The sequence below is a fragment of the Equus caballus genome, chromosome 25 (genome assembly GCF_041296265.1).
Source record: "Equus caballus isolate H_3958 breed thoroughbred chromosome 25, TB-T2T, whole genome shotgun sequence".
Classification (NCBI taxonomy): domain Eukaryota; kingdom Metazoa; phylum Chordata; class Mammalia; order Perissodactyla; family Equidae; genus Equus; species Equus caballus.
The window spans coordinates 33,129,852-33,154,784 of record NC_091708.1 but is presented as its reverse complement, the minus strand read 5'-3'; the positions used below and the strand labels follow the sequence as shown (position 1 = coordinate 33,154,784).

The window sequence follows — 24,933 nt, the reverse complement described above, 5'->3', positions numbered from 1 at the left end:
GGAGCGCTCAGTAAGACATGTTGAATGAATGCAAGAAATGTGTGCTTAGCACAGTGGCTGTGTATGGTAAGCGTCCAGCAAGTGGTAGTTGCTGGCATTAAAAATGGTAAAAAGACACCACAGCGACAACCCCAGTCCTGTAAGACCCACAGACACCTCGGCTCGCTCGACGCAAGCCCGCGCAGTAACTTCCCCAGGCAGCGAGGTCAAGCGACTGCGCTTGCGCATAAGCTCTGTCCTCCGCCTCTTCAGGCGTCAGGGCCGGTGGGGCGGGCCTCGACGGCGGCGCGACGAGTCCAGAGGGGCGGGCTGAGGAAGGGGCGTGGCTAGCGGGCCGGGCCCCGGCCACTCTCTTCCGGGCTCCGCCAGCTGCGCGCGCATCCTCCTCCCCCTTCTTTTGTGGTCCGGCCCATTGCGAGGGTGACAGGAAACCCTGTGCAGGGAGCGCCGCCATCTTGGACCTGCCCGAGGAAGATCCTGAGGGAGCCGCCGGAGCAGGCGCCGCCGCCGCCGCCGCCACCGCCACCGCTACTGCCGCCGGCGCGTCCGCACCTCCTCGGCCCGCCCGCTCCCTGCCGGGGCCTCGGCCGACCGCCCGGGCCTTTCTCCCGCTGCGCCCGCACTCCTCTTCCTCGTCCTGACGCCCCCCTCCCGCCCGGAAAGCTGCCCAGCCACCAGCAACCCCCCAGGTAACCGGGGCCTTCCGCAGTGTCCGTCGGGCCGAGGCCTCTGTGTCCGGCTTTCCGGGGCCGCGGGGCGGGGGGAGGACGACGGCGAGCCGGGGCCGCGGGCGGGCGGGCGGCGCCGCGGGGCGGGCCTGTCAGGCGGCGGCGCGCCCGGGGTCGGCGGTGGGCGGCGCGGCGCCGGGCCTGACAGGACTCGGTGCGGGGGCGAGGGGTCCCCGCGCGGCGCCCGCCCGCCCGCGCCGCTCCTCGGCGGCCCGCGGAGGGCTTCGCGGCGTGCGGGAAGGGTGTGCGCGGCCTCCCTGCCCGCCTCCCCGGCCGGCCTGGGCCCGTCGCCCCGCCGCGGGTCCCGGCGGCCGCAGACCTCCCCGGCCTTGTGGACCCCCGCGGGCCGCGCCGCCCCCCACCCCCGGCGCCGCCTTCCCGGCTCCTGGGCCGCATCGGGCCCCGAGTACAAAAGGCAGCGCCTCGCAGCCCCGCCGGCATCTTGGAGCCGCTCCGGTGTCCTTGTCGGTGTGGTCGAACGTCCCTGGGCCCGGGCTGGGGAAGGGGTCTGGGGGTCTGTGCGTGCGGGGTGCTGTTTTGAGTGAGTCCCTCTAAGGCCCAGAGGCCGGGCAGCATCGAGCAGTAACGAAGAAGACAAAAGTTTTGGCGTTTCTAGAATCTAAGAAAAGAAGGAACGAGCGTGTTTCGATGGTTTGCACTTTGCTGTGCGCCGGGCACGGATTTAGGTGTCTTCACGTGGGTTTGGGTCGCTTCGCGTAGCCCTCGGTGATGAGTAGAGTTGTCTCCATTTTACAAGCGAGGAAACTGAGGCTCGAAGTTGTGATGTGGCTGGTTGATGGTGGGACGTGGAAACTGGCCTCTCCCTGCACGGTGGCTGGGGTTAACCACGTTCAGGTTAGGCCAGGGGTACAGACGTGGCTTTTTAAAGTGGAGCTGCGGTTTAATTCCTTTTTTCCTGTGTTTGCATTGGGTGACATCGGATTGCTCGTTTATAACTCAGTCTGTGGTGTCAGCCACTACGCTGCCCCTCCTCATTCTCGCACCCCCGGGGGAGAGAGGGCGAGATTTCCATTTTCTGCTGGAAGAAGAAACTGGGATTCCCAGAGGGCAGGTGCTTTCCTGGTGGTCCCACAGCAAGTGTCAGAGCGCAGATTTGAGCCCTTGCGGAGGTGACCGCTCGTTTCTTTATTAATTGTCACGCTGCCTTTTATTTAGATGTGCTTATCGAGGATAAACTTGGCCTTGCAGTAATCCAGCTCCCGCTTCCTCTTCCTCCAAGACTTTCCACAGTTTGTCTTCAGAGTTCTGCTTAGGCTCTTTTACTTGGTGGTGCCTTGAGGCATGTAGTGGTTAACAGTTTTCGAGGGTTCCCAGTCCAGTACTGCCACTTCCTTACTTGAGTGTCCTTAAGCGAGTTACTTAGCCTCTCGGACTCAGTGTCCTTATTTACACAGGGGATAATTGTACCTGCGTTTTAGAGTTGTTGTGAGGATTAAATGGCATTGAAAACCTTTAGCACGTTGCTTAGCATATAGTGAGTGCCCCGTTGCCTGTAACAGCGCCAGGCCTGTAGTGGGTGTTCGATATTTGTTGAATCAGTGAGAGGAGCGTGGCTTTGGAGAGCTGTGGAGTTAGACCTGGGCCTTAGTCTTAGCTTTCCCTTTAGCAGTGTCTGGCCATGGATGTATCATCTCTCTGAGCCGGTTTCCTTATCTGTAAAATGAGCTTTTAGGATTAAAGATTGTTTATAAAGTAGGTGGGATATATTAGACACTCAATAAATGGCAGTTATTGTAAAGATGTAAAACGTTTACATTCTAATAACCTAAAAAATTCCTTGGAATTAAAGCTATAGTTTTAAAAGTTTTTGCTTTTTATATTTCACGTTTAAGACTTTATATTTGTTGCCTACTTCAACTGTGCAGGGTATTGTACTATTAGAGGAAATTTTGGATTAAGGCAAATAGAATATGTTAAAAGTAGAGCTATTGGAAGATGTTTCATTTTTTAAAAAAGCTTGAAGCATTTTCATGTGGTTAAAAATGCCAGGTATGTCTGGAGACAGCAATGTACAGATAGAGATATCAAAGATACTATATTTTACTTTTTAAAAACTTTTTATTCTAGACAGTTTTAAACATATACAAAATAGAGTAGTATATTGAGCTTCATGTACCCATCAGCCAGTGTCGACAATGGTCCATCTCGTTTCATCTATATACACCTGTACCCTCTCCACCAAATTATTTTGAAGCAAATCTCAGACATCATATCATCTCATCGGTAAATTTTTCAGTATTACTAATCCTTTTAACTTTAGTAAGTGCAGGGTTTGGGGTTTTTTTTTTTTTTACTCTTAAGTACTTTCCGTCTATGAATAGAGGTGCAGTATTGGAGTACTTTATTTCCTATTCTTAGCATACCATCATAATTAGCTGGAAAATTTTGTCTTTCTCTTAACACATTAAGGAATCCAATCTTTTTTATTATTTACATTAATTTATATAAAAGTGTGACATTAAATAGCTTGTCAGAAGTGAAGGTTTTTTTAAGTGAGTCTCAGAAATGGGTGAGTTATTTTCAGAGAATGCATACTGTTGAGGAAAGGAAATTGATCACTCATTTAGATTAGATTAAATACCAAAGTTTTGTGTCCACTTGACTGACGGATCAAGTAGCATTCCACCTTAGAGGATCTATAAGCAAATCAAGATGCTTGTTCTTGAGTTCCGCGAAGGCAGGGACAATGTTCTTGATTTTATCATTATTATATTGTCAAAGCCTAGCACAAGGCTTTGTGTTTAGTAGTAGATGCTCAACAAATATTTTTTTTGAAAAGATTTTATATTTCTTTTCTCCCCAAAGCCCCCCAGTACACAGCTGTGTATTCCCAGTTGTGGGTCCTTCCAGCTGTGGCATGAGGGATGCCGCCCCAGCATGGCCCAATAAGCAGTGCCATGTTGGTGCCCAGGATTCGAACCGGCTAAACGCTGGGCCGCCGAAGTATAGCGCAGGAAGCTAACCACTCCGGCCACAGGCTGGCCCCTCAACAAATATTTTTATATTGGAATCACAAAAGGAGTCTATCTTGGCTTTGGTGTTCTTAACAAAGTGTCTTGCATGTAAAAAGAAAAAGAAAGCTTACTAACTTTAATAATGAAGATCAGAATTTAAATCACCTGGAATATTTAGTGGGCTGCTTTTTTCCTCGGTTGTCTTGAATCAGTTATGTAAAAGTTACACAGTAACATCATATGTTCTAAGGAATAGAGTAAAGTAGATATATAACAGTCGTGAAAGGATTAGTCAGGCATAGTGCATAAGTTAACACAGTAAGGAGCCAAACTATTAAAAAAAAGGAAAAAATACCTTCAATTATTAGGATGTTTTTTGTTTGTTTTTTGAGGCCGATTGTATGATTAGCTTCATATGATGTTCCCCATATTATTGGTAAATGTGGAAGTAATGTTTGGAGATATGAATAGGAGTTTTTTTCCTTTGTTTATTCTTTAACTTGTTTTGTATTAGAATTGTATATAAAAATGCTTTTAAAATATTTAACAGTCCTTTATTTTCTTTACTGTTTTAGAATATTACCAGTGAATGTAGTACTTGCTCATACTGTCAGTGCAGGGATATATAAAGAAAGTTAATAATTTGCCTTTTCCTTTTTTCTACTCTCAGCACATGTATTCTTTTTTCACAATTTGGTGTATATTCGTCCATATTAGATACATATAGGATTGAGTGTATGTGTGTGTATTTAAAACTGGGATATGCTATTGCTTAAAACTCTACAACATGCTTTTTTTCACTTACCAAAATCGTTGATATATTTCCAGGTTAGTACATATATACCTAAATAGTTTTGAAGCCAGATGTTTGTTGTTTCATAGTACAGATTACTTTATTCAGTCATTTCCCTGTTGATGGCAGTGTAGTTTCTAGTTTTTTTGCTGTCAAAATGCTGCATTAGATGAACTTCCACCTTTAACCCTGTGGACTGAAGCTTTTGTTTCTGTAGGCTACTTCTAAGTGGGTTCCTTGGCCAAAGGGCGATTTGGATTATTTTTAAGATTTTAAAATATACCAATTTCTTCCCCAAAATGTTGTGGCCATTCAGACTCCCACAAGCAGAATGTATGGAAGTGCCTACTTTCTCATCTGTATCTGCACATTTCAAAACTAGTCATTTATATGTCTGTATAATTTCATTTTGAAAGGTGTCTGACTCAGTATATGGAGACCATGTGATTCTATTTTTGGCACAACAATGATTAGTGGTTAATATGCATTTATTAAACATTTAGATCTGTAAGTATTGGCCTGGAAATAGATCCATGATTTTGTTAAGTGAAAAAAAGCATGTTGCAGTCAAAATATAATGATGTACACCTGAAATTTATGTAATGTTATAAACCAGTGCAATCTCAATAAAGTAAAAAAATAAGGCAAAATTTTAAAAAAGCATGTTACAGAGTTTTATGCAATAACATAACCCATTTTGAATATATTTCTACCTTAGCAGTGGTATGTTTCATGTTCAAGAAATGAGATTGAGAAATCCTTTGTTAAAGTAATATTAAGCATAGTTAATATTTGAAAGAGGCCACACAACAATTAGTAGTATTTAATATGGATTTAGTAAACAGTTCTCTTGACAGCCAGGAAGTGTAGAGCTAAATTTTACATGCACCAATAGTAAAACTGTTACCCTAAATTTTAGTATAATTATCCTCCATCTTCATCTGATTTTGAGTTTTTGCTTTTATTTTATCAATCTACATATATATACCTTTAAAGGCTACCTTAGTTGGAGACAATCCTGTTCTCTGGAATCAGGCCTGGGTTTGAGTTCCAGCTCTGACATTTACTGACTTTTTAACACTGGCCAAATTAGTGAATTTCTCTGAACCTCCATTTCCTCAGTTTTTACGTGGACATAGTGATAATGATTCTGCAGAGCTGTGAGAATTAAGGAAGAATTATGTAAGACAATACAGGGAAAAGTAGTGCAGAGCATCACACGGTTTGCTCTCAACAAATGTTAGTTCCCTTCTGAAACTTTTTTCTAAGTAGATAGAAATGAATTATTATTACTATTATTATTTATCCATATCTACAAATCCTGGTCACAGTGTATCCTCTGAATGTAATTATTTAATACTGCTTATTCAGAATATTAAATTAGAACCAAGTGAGTGAACTGAGAAAGATTTGTGGCCCAAAGTACCACTCTAGGGTTTCATAGTATATCTCATAACTGGAGGAGGCAGGATGGTGTAGTGGTTAAGAGGGGGTTCTTGGCAGTCAAAACAGTCCTAGGTTCAGTAGAGACTTGACTGCTTAGCTGTGTGCTCTGGGCATGTTACTTACCTGTTGAGTCTTTCCTCTTCTGTAAAGTAAGGGTAGTAGTCACTCTTTTGTAAGGGTAGCAGTAAGAATTAAATGAGATTGCATGTGAAGTGGTTAGCACATGCCTGGCATATATTAAGTTCCCAGTAAATGGTAACTATACAATTGTGTGTGTTATTAGTTTGCAAGTTGTTCATCATGTATTTAATGATGCCTGTTGTCTGAATGTAATACGTACTCTTTTCTGAAAGGAGTCAAAGGCATTAAAAGAGATCTTATCTGCATGTGAACTTTATTCAGATGCTTTAGTGAAACATGGAAGAGGGGCTGGCCCCATGGCTGAGTGGTTAAGTTCATGCGCTCCGCTGCAGGCGGCCCAGTGTTTCGTTAGTTTGAATCCTGGGCGCAGACATGGCACTGCTCATCAGACCACGCTGAGGCAGCGTCCCACATGCCACAACTAGAAGGACCCACAACGAAGAATATACAACTACGTACCGGGGAGAAAAAGGAAAAAATAAAAAAATCTTTACAAAAAAAAAAAATGGAAGAAAGTACATGTTAACCACACCAGTAACTGTGCACAAGTTACAGAATATTATCAAGATTTTTAATTAGTGGAGATTGTAGTGTTGAGTGGCCTCATGTTTTCAGAGTGTTTGAACTAGACCAACATTTCTTGCTAACCCTCCCTTTTTTTTGACTTTTGAGTTCTCAAAGTAAAGCAAAAGCACCCTTAAGTAATAGAGGAAAAACTTTGTTTTCCCCTTCCAAAGCTAGTTAAAAATACATTCCTTACCTTGACAGTGATATGTTTCATGTTCAAGAAATGAGATTGAGAAATTCTTTGTTCAAGCAATGTTAAGCATAGTTAATATGTAAAAGGGGCCGCATATATATTCATATAGCTCTCCTGAAAATACATAATTTTGCATGAATGTTACCAAGAAACTATGGGAGTATAGTTAAACCTAGCTAATATCTTACCTTAGAATAAGAAAGGGGGTCCTGTTGTGAGTGTTAGTGGCTGCAGTGCTAGATATTTTCTGCTTGTCTACTGAAATTAGTAAGTTTGACTAGCTTTCCTTTAACTATACTTTTAGGGTTTTTATTTGTAATTTTTAAGAAACCTGAAACAGAAAATTGTGTGGTGAGGTGGAGACAGGTACTGGTATTCAATCTGAAATAGTGATCATTCTTTTATTTGGAAGTGTTTTATACTAATTAATGCTTGGTAATTTTAAAAAACATTGTCAAAATTAGTCATCTCAGTAGATATGTAATTAATGAATGCTCTGTGATAAATTAGCAAGTACAAAATTAGTACTTGGATATAATTTCTTGATTAGCCATTAGGCATTTCAAGTGGACATTGGATTGTTAGAGGCCACAGTTGTTGTTTTTTAAGATTTTTTTGTTTGTTTTTCCTTTTTCTCCCAAAGCCCCCTCGTACATAGTTGTGTATTTCTAGTTGTGGCATGTGGGATGCTGCCTCAGCATGGCCTAGATGAGCTGTGCTGTGTCCGTGCCCAGGATTCGAACCGGCGAAACCCTGGGCCGCCAAAGCAGAGCACGTGAAACCCAACCACTCGGCCATGGGGCTGTCCCCAAGGCCACAGTTTTAACATAATAAAATGGATGGAAGCAAAGTATGCACAGCTACACATTCAGTAAGAAGAGGGAAAGGAAATAGGGAAATCAGAAGGGGAAGAGTATGAGAGAAACAGTAATTTAAAGGTAACTCATTATTTCTCCCCAAGTTTGAATGGAGTTAAAAATTAATTTAGAAGAAGAGTCTGGGAGGAATGCAGGTTAAGAAGTTAATAACCCATAAATATCGTTTTTATTGTGAGAGATTATTTTTTTCCTTGTGTTTGGGATCTGGTTCAGAGATCTGGTAAATAAACCAGACCGTTGTTAGCCTGAGGACCAAGTTCATTCATAAAAGTTTTGAGTCCCCTGTGTCTGGAAAAAGGGAATGAAGTTATTATGATGTTCAGAATCAGGAGTTAATCTAACTAGAAAAACTCCCTTTCCTGAAAGAACTGGTTAAGGGAGTTTTTTGTGATGTCAAAGACTGATTATAAATGTGTTACAACATGTCAGGGTGGACTGGGTAGCAGGGCATCCACTTTTGTTGAATGTAATTTATACAGCTAAGTGAAAAGACTATCTTGTGTGAAGTGATTGTCTCATAATTTACCATAATTAACAACTTCCTCTTCTTTGAGAACAGTAATTCACTTAAGTGTATACTTCTTCTACAGTTAAATTTTGTTATATAGAAATTTTATTTGAAATATGATATACAGTAAGCTATTAATTTCAGCAAATGAATATCTCCAATCATATCAAATATCTGGCTTGTGTAATGTGACACTTGGCCAAAACATTAAAAACTGGATTAAAAAAAATACTGGAAATCAAAATTTTAAAAATGGGGTTAAATGTTCATATATATGAAGAATTTTTGTCTTTCCTTGAGCTGAAAACTGACTTGAGAATAAACTTTTTTTGACTTTATTACTAGTTTAGAATTCACCTCTTGTTTCTCTAACACCTAGCACAGTGTCTGACACATTTAAGGCATTCATTTGAATAAATTGGTGTGGTTTTTTTTAAGTTATTAAAAGTAGGAGAGAAATTAGAATTCTTTAGGTTAAGTCTGTCTAAGGGAAAGGAATGGACTGTGATCTTTTGAAATATCTTCTAATGCATACACTCAGATTTTACCACGGCAAGTAATATTTTATGCCGTTGTTTCTCTCAGCTCCTAGAATAGCAGACATTTGATACATTGTTAATCTTCAAATCCTCTGTTAGGTTGAGCCATATGAAATTGCCAGTAATTGATTTTTTAAAAAATTTATAAGAACAACAGTTTCATGTGGTTTTGTCTAATTTTGACATTAATTTTTTGGGGGAATAATATGATTGCTCTTTCTTTGGATGGTATGCTAACCATTGATTTAAAGTAGAGTAAAAATATTTTGCATTTATAAATTAACTTTTTGTGACATTCGGTTGTAAAATCAGAGTTCTGACTGAGTAGGCCATAACTGATTCACTTGATCAGTTAACAGGGATGGGGACCTTAAATGGGAAGGAGGACTATTTGTGATGATGTTTATCTTAAATTTATAAAGATTTCCTTGTTTGAGATTTTCCAGAGTAGCGTTTCTTATTGGATATTTCCTAAAGTGAAATATTGGGACTGTTTTGATATAAATGATTTCTTATATTTCTGTGGCTAATACATGAGAATGTTAAAGCAGTGTTCATCCAAGAGAATTTGTGCATTTGATCAATTTGGGAAATGCAGTTTTATTCTGACTTACTGTAACCAATATTTTGTTTCTAATAAATGTGCTTTGTTTTGTAGATCTTTAAAGGGATAGTAATGATCAGCTTGGATAACTTGTATATACTTTACTTCTAAAGTAACAGTTTTCTTTGTTTTTAGTGCCACCATGGCAACTGCACCGTACAACTACTCTTACATCTTTAAATATATTATTATCGGTAAGTTTATTTAACTTACGCTCTTGTTCTCCAAAGAGGGTTAATATTACAAACTATTTAAATAATAATATTTAACGTACTATTCTGGAAGAAGTGAATGATTCTCTCCCTGCAAAATTAAAGCTCCTTTGATAAGATTTATTTTTTGCATTAGCAATGTACCTTTTGCATTGTGGCCCTGGTACTTCTAGTACAATGCTGGGTACCTTTTGAAGTGATGCTGGTTGTTCTTGAGGGCCACTTGAAAGCTTGTTAACACTAGGAATGAGATTAATTTCCTAGGAGTGCTGATACATTCCAAAAATAACGTGAAAGCCCTTAGAGCCCCCTGGATTCCAAAAATTGATAGAGAACATTGATTTAGAATAATTGCAGTAATGTATATACAATATAGTATTGGTGGTTTTCCCCTTAAGTTTCAAGAAGATTTTGCTTAAATTAAAAGACCAGTACTGTTTATCCAAGTATAGTTGTAGGAGCACAGTTGAATTCAGTTCAGTTAATTCTTTACGTTAGAACAGTTTGGTTTAATGTTGAGCTTATGCAGCTATTATAATGCTTCCTTCACCAAGGGTTAAATTGCTGTAGTACAGTCAGGGATAACATCTGTTCTGTTGTGGTTTTCATGTAATGTACATTCTTTTCTTTTGTGGAATTCTATAAGAAGTATAAGAACTATGAGGTAGGTTGGGATGTAGTGAGTCAAACTTCCAAAACTTATTTCTGCTTCTTTTATGCTGCCATATTTGTTACTCCTAGGAGTCTTCTGCTTTTATGCATGGGTTTAAGGGGAAAAAACAGTATAAAACCTTGAAATAGCTCAAAGTGAAAAATACTGTTACAACAGTTTCTCTGTTTAAAAGCACTTCCCCACTAGTGGCTATTTATTAATATAATTTATAACCAAATTCTGTCACTGCCAAATATTAGGCATAGTCAATTTGTACATCACAATGAAAACTGACCTGTATGATCTTTTGAATTCATTATGAATTAGGGAAATACATCTTTTCTGTGTCCCAGAAATTTGCGCTGTGATATGTATGGTAAGAGGTATAGCAATCATTGCATACAATTGTAAGAGTGTTAAATCGAGGAATGTAATTGCAACTTGAAACTTTTTTTTAAACAGGGGACATGGGAGTTGGAAAATCTTGCTTACTTCACCAATTTACAGAAAAAAAATGTAAGTTCAGTATGTAAGGTGAAACAGTAAATTCTTTATTGTCACTTTCCCACCTTTTGAAAAGTGTCATCTTCAGTGTACTATTATGCATTTGAACATAATCTTTTCCTGCATGTGCTCTTCTGTCTTTAGGAGGTGATTTTTTTTATTAGATGCAGATTAAATGAAATATACTCGCATGTTGTATGTAGTGTTGATTTTTATATGCTATATATAGTTTGATTCACTTGTTTAAATTTTTCATGGTAAAACTTAATTTTAAAAAATGTATACTATAGTGTCAAATTTAAATAATCTGATTTTTTTTATTATGTGACTTTCCATTACAGAAATTATCTTATTAGGGGAAATTTGCTGTGTATATCATTTGTCAACTAAATAATAATAGATTGGAAATATTTAAAATCGAATTCTTTCTACGTTTACGACCAGTTGATTAAGATTCAAAGTACAACTCTGTTTTGGGTGGTAGCAGAAGGGGCCATTTTGTTTTATGAAACTGATAGGCTAAATATCGTTGAAATTGTTTCCATAGAGTTGAAATTTTTTCTGTGGTATTTTTTTCCTTATTGTAACGTTTTGATGCAGAGTCCAGTGGTCTGTGTGTACTTGGACCAGAGAGTAGTGGATTTAGGTTTTCAGTGTCCTAATTACAAGGAAAGGACGAACAAACTTGTCATATTGGATTAGACATATATAACTTGCCAATATATAATTATAATTATTTATTAAGCTTGATTTTCTTTGAGATCTTGATAATGTTTTCCGGGATAAAAATTTGTTTGAGTAACAGCTCCTAGAAGTCCTAAAACCATTGATTGGTTTGTTATATGTAATGATTGTCAGAGGGCTAAATAGTATAATATAATGTTGGTATTATGAAGAATTTATTAAAATCTTTATTTTTAACTTGCAGATTCTTTTATTCCAGGGGACAGCAAACTGTCTTTTGGACTGTGGGCCAAATCCAGTAGTGGCCTGTTTTTGTAAATAAAGTTTTATTGAAACACAGCTGTGTCCATTTTATGTATTCTCTGTGGCTGCTTTTGTGTCTCAACAGCAGAGTTGAGTAGTTGTGATAAAAACCTTTTGGCCTACAAACCTTAAAATATTTATTATTTGGTCCTTGATAGAAATTTGCTGACCCCTGTTCTAGTCCAGTCACATTTCTGTGACTTCTGGGTTTTTGCTGAATTTTTTCTATTTTTTAGTCCTAGCTTTGGCCTGTTTATAGCCTACAAGCATTAATAAGTCATTTGATTATCCAGTGGATTTTTTTTCCCACTAGTCTTAATTTGAAGCTTTTTGGAAGTTGGAATATTATATTATATTTCTTTTCCTCCTTAACAGTTATGGCTGATTGTCCTCACACAATTGGTGTTGAATTTGGTACAAGAATAATTGAAGTTAGTGGCCAAAAAATCAAACTGCAGATTTGGGATACAGCAGGACAGGAGAGGTTTAGGGCTGTTACACGAAGCTACTACAGAGGAGCTGCGGGAGCGCTTATGGTCTATGATATCACTAGGTAAGCGACGGGTAATTTTTTAACCTTTATACCTGAAAAAAGAAATCTACTTTAGGCAGCGTGGTTTCTTATTGATTTAGGCATTCTTTGTAGTTATGTGACTGTAAATGAACTTATTTGGGTTTTGACGATTTCTTCTCTAAATTGCTGTGTAAGACTTGATATAACATGTTGATTTCCTTTTCTGAGTGTGGATATGCTGAAGAAAAACTTTAGGAGATGCTGGTGAAGCTAATAGAAGAATACTATTCTGAAAAGAAGCATCAGTTGAATTATTTGAGGTGAAATAATATTTTATACCAAACTTTGTTCTTTTCACTTCAGTAGAAAGCGAGCAAGTCTTCAGGAGTTAGTCTATTCAGTCTCTATTGTCGAAGTTTGCCCCTTTGCAAAATAAGGCCACGCAAGGAATTAAGTAGTGTTGCTAATCCAAATTGGTAGATTATAAAAAGTTCTTATGCTTGCATCTGAAGGTGTTTTGAGTATTTGTTTATTTACTTAATTTCTTCTTTGTCCTAAAAAGGATTGAAGTGGTTTACAATACTTCAAGTAGCAAGATTAAATTTATTTCAGTTTGACTATTTCTGGAAACTCAGAGCACTTGATATAAAGTAACAAAACTGGACCATAAATGTTTGACTTTGTAAAACATGGAAACTTGTGTCACTTCATTAAACCCTGTGCTGTCTGTCTACTGTAAGCTAGAAAATGAACTGGGTCACCTTTCATATTAATGCAAAGTGATAGTCTAAAGCGGTGTGACTCTTGTCTCACTGTTTGTGGGAGTAGGCATGGGTGGGTGGGACCAACTGATAATTAGACTTTCAAGCGTATTTCCTTTGGGAAATGCTTTATACCGTTTCCTCTTGAAGAGTCACAGTGCACATTAGTATATTGGGACCCTGAGAAGTTCTGCAGTAAAGAAATTGTTTAACTTCGTTTAATTTGATGTTTCCTAAGCTTATTTTATTGAGGAACACACTTTGGGAAATGTTGCCTTAGAGTAAAGATAGTGGTTGAGGAGCTGGCCCTGTGGCACACTGGTTAAGTGCGCACGTTCCGCTTCAGTGGCCCGGGGTTTAGCGGTTCGCATCCCAGGTGCGGACATGGCACTGCTTGTCAAGCCATGCTGTGGTAGGCGTCCTACATATAAAGTAGAAGATGGGCACGGATGTTAGCTCAGGGCCAGTCTTCCTCAGCAGAAAGAGGAGGATTGGCAGCAGATATTAGCTCAGGGCTAATCTTCCTCAAAAAAAAAAAAAAGATAGTGGTTGATTGTAATTATAGTGCTTGAAGTTTCACTAAATTCTAGAATTGGGTGGTCTCAGGGCAAAACAGGCTGAAACAGCGTTAATGCTCTTCACTATAGCCAGGCAATGGGTAACGTGATCAGTAAATAGTTCTGTGGGAAGACTATTTGAAAACCTGGCCATCTGTACAGGACATCCTTTTATGAGAGGTGCCTTCTAGAGACTTCACATAATTAAAAACTCCAAGCATTATTAATAAAATTTAAATATGGTGATGTGTGCTTAGAGTATATCAGTCTGTAGTAGTGTTGTAGCACTTTTTGCCAATTTTGTGTGTTTTGTTTTCCAGCTTTATTGAGATATAATTGACATACAGCATTGTGTAAGTTTAAGGTGTGCGATGTGATGGTTTGATACATGTATATGTTTTGCTTTTAAACATACCTTTTAAGCACAGTGAATACTTTTGGTAAAATTTGTGTCTGTTCAAGTCGTCAAAAAGTACTTATGCTGGAAACAAGCCAAATGTCCAGCAACTGATAAATGGATAAACAAGTATGGTATATCTATACAATAGAATATAATTCAACCGTTAAAAAGAGGGAAACACTGATACATGCTGAACCTTGAAAACATTTTGCTAAGTGAAAGAAGCTAGACTTTTACAAAGGTCACATGTTGTAGGATTCCATTTATATGAAATATCCAGAATAGGCCAGTTCATAGAGACAGAAAGTGGATTGCCATGACGTGGGGAGTGAGTGCTACTGGATGTGGGATTTCTCTTGGGGGTGAGGAAAATATTGTATAATCAGATAGTGGTGATTATTGCACATCTTTGTGAATATACTAAAAAAGGATGAGCTTTATAGTCTGTTTGTTGTATCCCAATAAAACTTACTGAGAAAAAGTCCTTCAGGCTTTAGACAGGTGCTGTCTTGACTCAGTGATACTTCATATTGACGTTAGTGTTACAGCCATGACACTGATTTCTTTTTCCACTTTTTTCTATTATTTATCCTTGACATTTTGCTAACTTAAGTCCCTGCTTTAAGAATGTTTTTTATTCTTGGCATGAACTGTAATTGTTACTGAGTGCTTTCCTAAATTGGCATCACAGCTTTTCGTGGTGGTTTGACTATATCAGTTTTGATATGTTAGATCTAACATCTATGCCAAAGTTAGGGATATTTTAGCACTTTTTTTTTTTTTAGCACTAGTACCACCAATTAGTAAATATTTGGATGGTACTATATTTATAGATTTGAAATTATGATGGTGAATTTTAAAGTAATAACGAAACAATTACCAGAATCATTACAGAAGTTATGGTACATGTATATCATATGGTTTACATGATTTTGATGCTACTTGCGAAGGTTGTGTAGATTTTTTGTTTAACAAAGTGGTGGCAGTATGTAATTCACTGTTGCTGTCAGCTTTGACATTTTAAAATTCATCATAATTGGTATAAATATTTGTGGACTTGTATTATTTAAGGTTTTGTGCACGAAGCAAGAGATATCTGTTTTGTAAAAACAAGGTGTGCCAGTTCTACAAATATTGAACAGTGATAATGCTTGTGCTCTTTTAAAATGATGTCTGACCAGTGTTTACTTAGAAAATTTTGAGACATTGGGGAAAAGTTGTTTTGATTTGTGTGACCTCTTTTTTGCCATTTCATTGGTGATTTGTATATAATTTGATATAGCACAGTGAAAAGAGAGTCTGAGTAAGGAGTTTTTTCAGTTCCTGCTGGGAAAGGATTAAATGTTTGGGATATCAAAGTTTATATGAGCATTGGCAGCTGGAGATCATGGAATATATTCACAAGGCTAAACTCAAAATACTTTGAGGACACCATGCATATAAAGGGTTCTAGGCCTGGCTCTGAAATCATTTAAATCTTTGTTGGCTTCTGTTTCCTCATCTGTTAAATGAATAAGATGGATTAATGTTCTCTTGAGTCTATATAATTCAGAAACATTTTTAACCTTCAAAAATTTTATTATTTTGGGAGCCAGCCCAGTGGCTCAGCAGTTAAGTTCGCACATTCTGCTTCAGCAGCCTGGAGTTTGTGGGTTCAGATCCCAGGTGCAGACCTATGCACTGCTTGTCAAGCCATTCTGTGGTGGGCATCCCACATATAAAGTAGAGGAAGATGGGTACGGATGTTAGTTCAGGGCCAGTCTTCCTCAGCAAAAAGAGGAGGGTTTGTGGCAGATGTTAGCTCAGGGCTAATCTTCCTCAAAAAAAAAAAATTTTTTTTTTAATTATTTTGACCCCTTTAGTAAAATCTGATTAATGTTACACTGTGTATAATATTGTAAACTATTTGGATTTGTTTGCTATCTTAGGGCCTACTTGGCTAGTGCAAATGAGCCTATGAGTTTTTAAACTCCTGATTGGAGAAAGTGGAGAAAAAGGGCAGTCTGAATCCCAAAATGATTTAGCTGCTGGTAAATAAGAGTACAGTTAGGATAAATTCACTCTCTGATATCTGGGGACTTGAATTTCCAGTCAAATGTATAAAATGCTTTTTTTAAACCTACTTTTTATTTTGTTGTAGTTAACTTACCTTTTAAGGAAAGGTGAATTTTTTTTTTTTTTTTGAGGAAGATTGGCCCTGAGCTAACTGCTGCCAATCCTCCTCTTTTTGCTGGGGAAGACTGGCCCTGAGCTAACATCCGTGCCCATCTTCCTCTACTTTATATGTGGGATGCCTACCACAGCATGGCTTGCCAGGTGGTGCCATGTCTGCACCCGGGATCCGAACTGGCGAACCCTGGGCCGCCAAAGCGGAACGTGTACACTTAACCGCTGCACCACTGGGCCGGCCCTGGAAAGGTGAATTTTATATCAGCCTACAGTAGTGTGACTATCTTGGTTTCTAATTTGAAAAATTTAAAGACAGATGCAAAAATGTTTCCCATTCAATGTGTTATTGGTTAGACATTTTGGTACAACTTTTTCTCCATTTTGTGATTGAAAATCTGGATGATTTCAGAGTAATTTTAGTTTTTTTTCAGATTGGAAATCCTGAGTTCAGAATTGTTTTTCGTCAGTTTTCTCTATTGTTCTTTGCTTGCTTATTGGTCTGTTTATGGATCTGCTTTTAAATGTAAACATTTTATTCCTGACATTTAGGAGAATTGTTGGATATTGAATTATTAATTTAAAAATAAGAGGTTTGGCTAGTAAAAGTATGTGTTTGCATCCACAACTGTTATTCTTTAGAGTAACAATCTAGTCAAAGCAAATACTTTCTTAGAATCTGTTGATTAAAGTGTGTATCTTAAATATTGGTTGCCTTTTTTTCTATTGAAATGGCAGTTGTATGTGGCAGTCACAAATGTAAACTTTGATTTTTGCAGAAGAAGTACGTATAACCACTTAAGCAGCTGGTTGACAGATGCACGGAATCTCACCAATCCGAATACTGTAAGTTAAATGACGTCTCCTGTGTGTAAAATTTAAGATCTAAGCTAACTCGAAAAAGAAAGCCATTTGCTAGTGGGATTATTGTATTTGGATACCAAGAATGAGAAAAATCTTTATTTTATTCTTAAATTAATTGAAGAAAACTTAACATTTTTTTTGGTACTAATTACCCCAAGTTTCGCATCTTATAGTTTTTGTTCATGTTTGTGGTTAAAGAAAAGAGAAAGCTCTGAATGGGGTGATGATCTCATGTCAAGCGGCGACTGTGAAATCTGAAACTATCACTTTAAAAGGGAAGGATCTATGGCAGTTTCATAAGATGTCACGTTGGAGGAAACTGGGTAAAGTGTACAAGGGTTGTCTCTGTATTGTTTCTTACAAGTATATGTGAATCTACAACTATCTCAGTAAAATTTCCATTAAAAATAAAAAGAATTCTGCATGCTTAAAAAAATTAGCTTTGTAGCCAGACTGAGAAGATACTGAGATTTTAAAGGCCAACCACCACGCTAGACTCTGCAGTATACAGAGACAGATGTGGATCTTTGGCCCACAAAAGATTATAATCGAGCAGGGAGATGACCTGCGGGTATACAAATAACTATGCTGAAAAGGGAGTGAAATCTAAGTTAGAGTGACTGGTGCTGTGGTGGGGGCGCCTGGGCTGAGTGGCGCCATCTGGAGAAACAAGCTTTACAGAGCAGGTGGTGTTGGAGCTGGGGTTTTAGGGATGAGTATGGTTTCAGTAGATGCTCTTGGGGGAACATGAGAGGAAAGGCACTGAGCTCTGACCGACTCCGAACTTCTTGAGAACGAGGCCTGTGTCTCACTAAGCCTTGCATTCCAGCACCTGGCAGAGGCCTGGTTCAGTAAATAAGTACTCATGGTAAGGGTGGCTTTTACCAGGGAACAGCAGTTTAATCACATTGAGGGTCAGTTAACATGGTCTGCCTGTTATGTCAGGGAGTGTGCCTGGAACTTTCACATCCATTATCACATTAAACCCACTCTAGGTAGCTATACTAATCTATAGGTGAACGTTCATAGCAGCTTTATTTGCAACAGCCGAAAACTGCAAACAACCTAAATGGCCGTCAGTAAGTGAATGGTTAAGCAGTCTGGTGCATCCACACTGTGGAATACTCCTCAGCCATACAAAGGAGTGAACTATTGATGCATGCAGCAACTTAGATGGATCTCAGAGGCATTATGTTGAGTGAAAAAAGTCCGTCTCAAAGCATTACGTACTGGATGGTTCTGCTTATAAAACATCCTGAAAAAGACAAAATTGTAGAGATGGAGAAGAGATTCGTGGTTGCCAGGGGTTAGCCATGAGGGTGGAGAGTGTGAGTGGTGTGAGTTGACGAAAATGAGGGCAGCACAAAGCAGCTCGTTTGTAGTGATGGAACAGTTCTGTATCCTGACTGTGATGACACAAATCTATACCCGCAATAAAACTGCTTAGAACTATGCACACAGGTGTAAAACTGGTGAACTCTTGAGTCAGGGCTCCAGATTGTACCAGTGCCAGTTTCCCGGTTTTGAGAGTGTACTGTAAGTCTGTAAGATGCTGCTATTGGGGAAGCTTGGCGAAGAGTTGCTAGGACCTCTCTACTGCTTTTTACGAGCTTCTGTGATTCTATAGTTACTTCAAGTAAAACGTTAAAATAAAATAAACAAAAAACTCATTGTAGAGGGTCCTTAGAGGAGTATAATAAAAAATTAGTCATGTCCTTCCTGCCCCATTTATACCTCTTGAAATCTTACCAGATCTTCAGAGGAAAGAAAATCTCTTCTTTAAGGTCCAGCTCAAATGTGACATTTTCTATAAAGTTGCCTTTGATTTTACATAGTAGTTACATACCTTCTCATATTGGTGGTGTATTTTGTACCTCTGTCTTTTTAGCATGCCACTTTATGTCTTTCCTTTCAGGATGGTAGGAAGCATGGTTTGGAAATTCTTAAGGAATTGGGAGAGGCGGCAGTGTTTCTACTGAGCAAATGTTTCTTGTTTTGAGTACCTGTCTTATATTGGCCCTGTGCTACTTGAATTTTTAAAAAGTTGATTTCCTTTTTTGTGTCTTTACTTTATTCTTTAAAAGACTAGTGGATTATATGTGAAAACTTCTTTCCCTCCTCAGTGGGCACTTGTCCACACTGATTGAAGAATGCTCACTTCTGTTGTACTACCCAGCTGTCTTTGCTCAAAGTTCACGTTCAAGTCAAAATAGGTATTTAGTTTATTGGACACGGGAGAGCCAGAGGCCATAATTTTATATGAAGAAAACTTAATGTTGGAAATTCCTTTTAGTTGAAACCATCCATTCTTAAAGTATCTGTATCTGGATTGCCACATCTGTTTGGAAGGAGGGCAGGTTTACCATTTGGTGTCAAATAAGCTTATATATAGACAGAGACAGTTTATCCACAAATCTCTCCTCTGACCCCCCAATGAAAACCAAAGCCCTATTTCTCAAGGCTGCACACTCTTAGAACTTTTCAGACTGCCTTTAACTTCGGCCTAACTTCACTTGTATAAATGATTCCAAAGTCATATAGGTGTATGATATTTTGCCTTGGATTTGAACTCACTGAATATGTGTTCATATTCACCCCCTCCTCCCACCTCCAGTGTCCCCATGGATACACAGACATTTATCATCAGTTGCTAGCCTAGGGACAGTGTGGGGTAGGTTAGTATTTGTCTGAAGGTCACAGTTTGAGTTTTCTACCTGGGTTCTAATGCCCTCCTACCACTGACTCACTAAGTGACCTTTGACAAGTCTCTTTGCCTTATTTGAGCATTAATTTCCTTAACTGTAGCCTGAAGGAGTAGAACTCTAGTAGTTTTTAAACTTTTTGAGGGTTTCCGAAACTTCTGAAAATCTGATGAAAGCCACAGACTTCCAGGGAATGTCGTTGTTTATAGCATTTTGTGCTTAATTTCAGTGCATTCGCAGATCCCTTGGAGCTTGTCTGTGGATCCTTAGTAATCTTACTCAGAAAAATCAGAATCTTTGGCCACACCAGGTCTGCTTCATGGGCTGTTTTGTTTTTGAATGGCTTGTGAACTAAGAATGTCTTTTACATTTTTAAAGAGTTATTAAATAAAACAAAAAGCAAAGAAGTATGTGTAAAGAGACCATATGTGGCCCACAAACCTGAAATACATGCTCCCTGCCCTTTACAGAGAGTTTGTCAACTTCTGGCCTAGATGGTTGCTGAGGTCCTTCTTAATACTAGTGAGTTCATGATTCTTTTGTCCTGTCTGGTGGATAATTGCTAGTACTTAGTTTCCTTTTCTGGCCCACTTCTTTTTTTCTATCAAGATTTTTGGATTTCAGAATTTTCATGGTTGATTTAAATGGTTGCTTTTGTTTTCTTTTGGTCACAAATTAGGTAATAATTCTCATAGGAAATAAAGCAGATTTGGAGGCACAGAGAGATGTTACATATGAAGAAGCCAAACAGTTTGCTGAAGAAAACGGTGGGTTTCTTTTAAGACTTTTAATGGCTTTTTTGGAGAATTTCTAAGGAAAGTGGGATTTTGATAGTGCAGATTGACAACTTTTTTTTTTAATGCTAACTGTTGACATCTCAAGAATGAGGAAATACCAAAATGTGTTTTTGGTTTTTTTAAAGATTTTATTTTTCCTTCTTCTCCCCAGAGCCCCCAGTACATAGTTGTATATATTTTCAGTTGTGGGTCCTTCTGGTTGTGGCATGTGGGACGCTACCTCAGCGTGGCTCGATGAGTGGTGCTAGATCTGCGCCCAGGATCTGAACCTGCGAAACCCTGGGCTGCTGAAGTGGAGCGTGCGTACTTAACCACTCGGCCATGGGGCTGGCCCCCCAAAATGTGTTTTTTTATTTGCGATTCATGTTGGGGTTAGTATAATTATTTAATGGCAAATAGAAGATTCCCTCCATCTTAGACAGATACCCTTGCGTAAAATACTGTGGTAGGAAGGAGTACTGAAATCTCATGGGAAACTTATTCCAATGTTACTGAAGAGAATGCCCTTGTGAGCTAATTTCAAATGTCCTAATCATAGTCTGCATTTTATTTTTAGGCTTATTGTTCCTTGAAGCAAGTGCAAAAACGTAAGTATGGCTAGAATTAGTAGATCATTTTCAATTACATTAAAATTTCTCAGAATCATATATATGAAAAATATATAATGTATATATTCATATAATCTATAATATATAATGTTTATGGCAGGAAGAACAGTAAAACATCTCTTTGCTTCCTGTTTCACATTTAAAAATAATGTTTTTTGTTATTCTACCTAAAAGATTGTACTTTGATTATGCCCACTGGTAATCCAGGTTAATAAATGAAATTGTGTTAACATTTCAAAGTGTTTGACTTTCACAACTGAGGTTGAGTTTGACATTTTGGACCCAAGCTTGGTCACCCTGTTCATTTAATACTTCTGATCACAGTAAAAAGCATGACTTAAGGAAATACTCAATGTCTAAAAATAATCAGAAGCATAATCAACATTTTCTAATTGTTATTCTGTGTCCAAAATTGAACCCCAGGACTCCCATCGTAGTTTTTCATTAAGCCAGAAATTCCTTGCAGTGGTGAAAAGCTAGCCCCTTTTTAGTTAGCCTCATCTGCACTGTTAGTCCTAAGGGAGCTGAAGTTTGAACATGGCTAAGCAGGAATATGTCACTATCGCCTGATAAAAACAGTACACGTCCATGCTTGGCGAGTCAGACCATATAAATCCTGAATCCTCTTCTGCATATTTGGAGATATTTCATTTCTGTTTGGAATACCATCTCTTATTACAGAAATTGTTATATATTGACATATATCATTTTAATGATTAGAACACATACAGTTATCTAAATAGGGTTTGTAGAAACAGCTCTTAGTACCATGTTTATATGCTTTCCACAGAAAATATTTTCCCATGTTGTTCTGTTAGCTCAGTCCTCTGGTAATCTCTTATTAGATGACAGTGGCTAAGTTGAAGACATCATGGCAGTTGACTAAAGGTTAGCAAAAGGTCAGTGTATAACGTCTTATCTTTTTAGAAAGCTATGGTTCTCGAATCAAGTTGTTAATTGCCTCTTAGGGGAGAAAACGTAGAAGATGCTTTCCTTGAGGCTGCCAAGAAAATCTATCAGAACATTCAGGACGGAAGCCTGGATCTGAATGCTGCTGAGTCTGGTGTACAACACAAACCTTCAGCCCCACAGGGAGGCCGGCTAACCAGTGAACCCCAACCCCAGAGAGAAGGCTGTGGCTGCTAGTGACCTCTTTGCCGTGGCTCTCATTTGACCTTTCACCTCTGTCTGTTGGAAGCAGTACTTTTTACTGCTTCATTGTCTTCTGTACATCTTACTGGGTTTAATTAAAAAAAAAAGGAAAAAAACAACTCTGTTGTAAAAACAGTTTAACACAATACTAAACTGCTAAACAACTAGATGTAATCAGGTTATCAAAGGCAAGTAGAGTAATCTCTCCTGCATGGTAAATCTAGACTTTTTTTTTTCCCCTTGATTGTCCTCGTGATAGGTATGTCACCAACACATGATTTAAACTGAGCACTGATGCTGGACTTCATGATTTTTACCCCTCCCTCTTTTTGGCAAGGCTTTGTCTCACTGTACGGTTTACTTTGATGGTATCTTAAGCCTTTCTCCCATCTTTAACTGTTAAGTATGTCTGTTGTAACCATTAAGTTTATTGCTGTGAAGCGACTTCTGATGACAGAGAGGGGGTTCTATAACTGCTTTTGTTTGTTTTTGTCGGATAAATTCCCTGTTGTGTGGGTGGCATTTTTCTTGAGGAGAAAGAAATGCTTCTCTTTAGAGAAGCGTTTTTATTGCTTCTGTCTTAGCCTTGCACAGGGAAAATATCCATTTATCTTTTCTCTTGTGCTTAATAGCTTTATCTTTTTTTTATACCATTTTATCCTTTTCTCTTTAGCAGAAAGTAAATATGTATAAAATTTGAAGGAACCGAACTAACAATACATTCTGTGTATATTATTTTAATGAAGAAAATAAATTGATTACTGGCATTGGAACAGTATAAAATACCAGTTTGTACAGTATGACCTATATGTGACCATGTTACTCGCTTCCATTTCACACAAGGAAATAGACACAACTGCAGTTCACAAGTAATACTGGCTCCACCCTTTGGTGCTGGCAGTGTTTGGGGACATTATGCTGGAAAGAGCTCCTAGCGTGAGAGGATTAACACTAGCAGATTCTGTTCCATCTTTGCACTGTGGCTTACCTGCTGATTTTCTTAACTGTTCTTGTGCAATCGACAATGTGCTAACCTGCTTTTCTCTTTTTGTAAACGTTTTGCATTACAGGCTGCATTTCTTGCCTTACTGTATAGAAAAAGAAAAAAGGCTGGGTTTATTATTGCACATTTTAAGCTTTTATACCTTTATCTTCTTGGAATGGTGAGATTCTGAACCAGACAGCCAGAACCACAGGTCTGCTGTTAAGGGATTTTAAATTGTGCATTTTTAACACTACAGTGAGATAATTTAAGCTATCCCTTGTGTTCTTAGTATGAGGGTCTATTTTATGTCATGTTGGCATAAATTGTTTTGTAAAAGGGAAAATGTTTCTAACGGTGTTCCAGTGTTTGTGCTAATGCAGAGTAAGTTCTTACTTCGTCCCCGGTGGTTTGGCCACTGAAAGAATACTGTATTGCAAGGGAAACAATCTTAGTTCTGTAGACAACAAACTTAGGTTTTATCAAGTTCTTTACTTCTGTTAATTGATTTCTGATTGAGTTTATGGTTCAGGCTGGGAATTGAGAAGTTATTTGAAGTAGGATAGGTAAACCTCAGTATATTCTGTAAAATGCACTCAACTCTACTGTTGTGTTTAAAATACACATTTTAAATCCCTCTTTACAGACACTAAAGTGAAAAATAGAGCTTTCTGGGTTGTAAACGTGGTAGTACCAGAGTATTGTATAGTCATTGTTAAATAAAAGCCAAAACTGGAATGTGCAGAGAATAGGATTTGGTTAATTTGTGGACTCATCTTTGTTTTTGTCTTTAACTTTTTTTAAAAACAAGATTCCTGGAGTAGGTTGGTATATTCTGTTAAAGACTTAGAGTGATCCATTTTGCTTACACTTGCATCACAAGGGACTCGCCCAGGGACCATGACCTGCTGGTGTGTGTATATATTTACAAAAACAAAACAAACAGCCCACCCATTGGGATCTAAGGTAGCAATCACAGACTGAAGACTGCGGCTTGTTTAGGTGCAATACCCTGATTCCCAAAGTTACTTACAGTGGGTCTTATTGTTTTTGTGACAGGATTTATTCAGACTGCTGTACTCTTCATTTGATGTAACAAAATGCTATTAATCTAAATATTTGTAAATAAAGTACCTGTATCTAGATTAAATTAAGATTGTTTGCATTATTTTCTGAACCATACTAGGATTTCATATTTTCTTCAGGCAGTTACTTGGCATAAGTTGTCAGTTTTTATTGCAGAACTGTCCTTATTTGTTGTATAAAGAGAGAAGTCTACGGATATAGCGTAGCAATCCACATCAGTAATTGAACTACAAGTGTACCCTTGTGTTAGGATCACTCTTGCAGTGTTCTCAGTCAGCCTTTTTCAGTGTGAGATCAGCACATTTTGTGCCTGATAGTGTTCTCCCTTGACTGTACTTGGGGCCACATTTTGTTATTTGCATGTGTAATCCCCTATAATAAACCTGGGTGCTCAAAAATAGAGGAGCAATTTGTCATATTGTAACATTCATGCGCCAGGCACTGGGCAAATACACTTCGGAGAGAATGTGGAAATTCTGTTAATTTTTAATCCGTGAGAGCTTACTACTTACGTGGTCACCTCCCTCTCTGGGTTACTCGATGTGCTCGCTCCTGTGAGCAGGCCCTCCTGATGAGTAATTGGTGCTCAGTATTTTTTATATGTTAGACGTTTCGGT

General features: G+C 38.6%; 1 protein-coding gene across 2 annotated transcripts; it reads left to right on the top strand.

Moving 5' to 3' along the window:
* Positions 1-242: 242 nt before the first annotated feature.
* RAB14 (RAB14, member RAS oncogene family) lies at positions 243-24,380 on the top strand. 2 transcript variants are annotated; one of them, XM_023628785.2, is made up of 8 exons: positions 243-689; positions 9,508-9,566; positions 10,699-10,752; positions 12,103-12,280; positions 16,905-16,971; positions 20,371-20,458; positions 21,045-21,075; positions 22,065-24,380. In XM_023628785.2, the coding sequence occupies exons 2-8, from the start codon at positions 9,515-9,517 to the stop codon at positions 22,240-22,242; spliced, it is 648 nt and encodes a 215-aa protein (XP_023484553.1). In that variant the 5' UTR covers positions 243-689; positions 9,508-9,514; the 3' UTR covers positions 22,243-24,380. The 2 variants fall into 2 exon arrangements, with proteins under 2 accessions (XP_023484553.1, XP_070107505.1); XM_070251404.1 differs by lacking the exon at positions 243-689 and adding an exon at positions 919-2,972.
* Positions 24,381-24,933: the final 553 nt, after the last annotated feature.

Coding starts and splice junctions, on each gene's coding strand:
- RAB14 (XM_070251404.1), top strand. CDS start 2,860: ATGTACCCATCAGCCAGTGTCGACAATGGTCCATCTCGTTTCATCTAT. Junction 10,753..12,102: donor CCAATTTACAGAAAAAAAAT/GTAAGTTCAGTA, acceptor CCTCCTTAACAG/TTATGGCTGATTGTCCTCAC. Junction 12,281..16,904: donor ATGGTCTATGATATCACTAG/GTAAGCGACGGG, acceptor TGATTTTTGCAG/AAGAAGTACGTATAACCACT.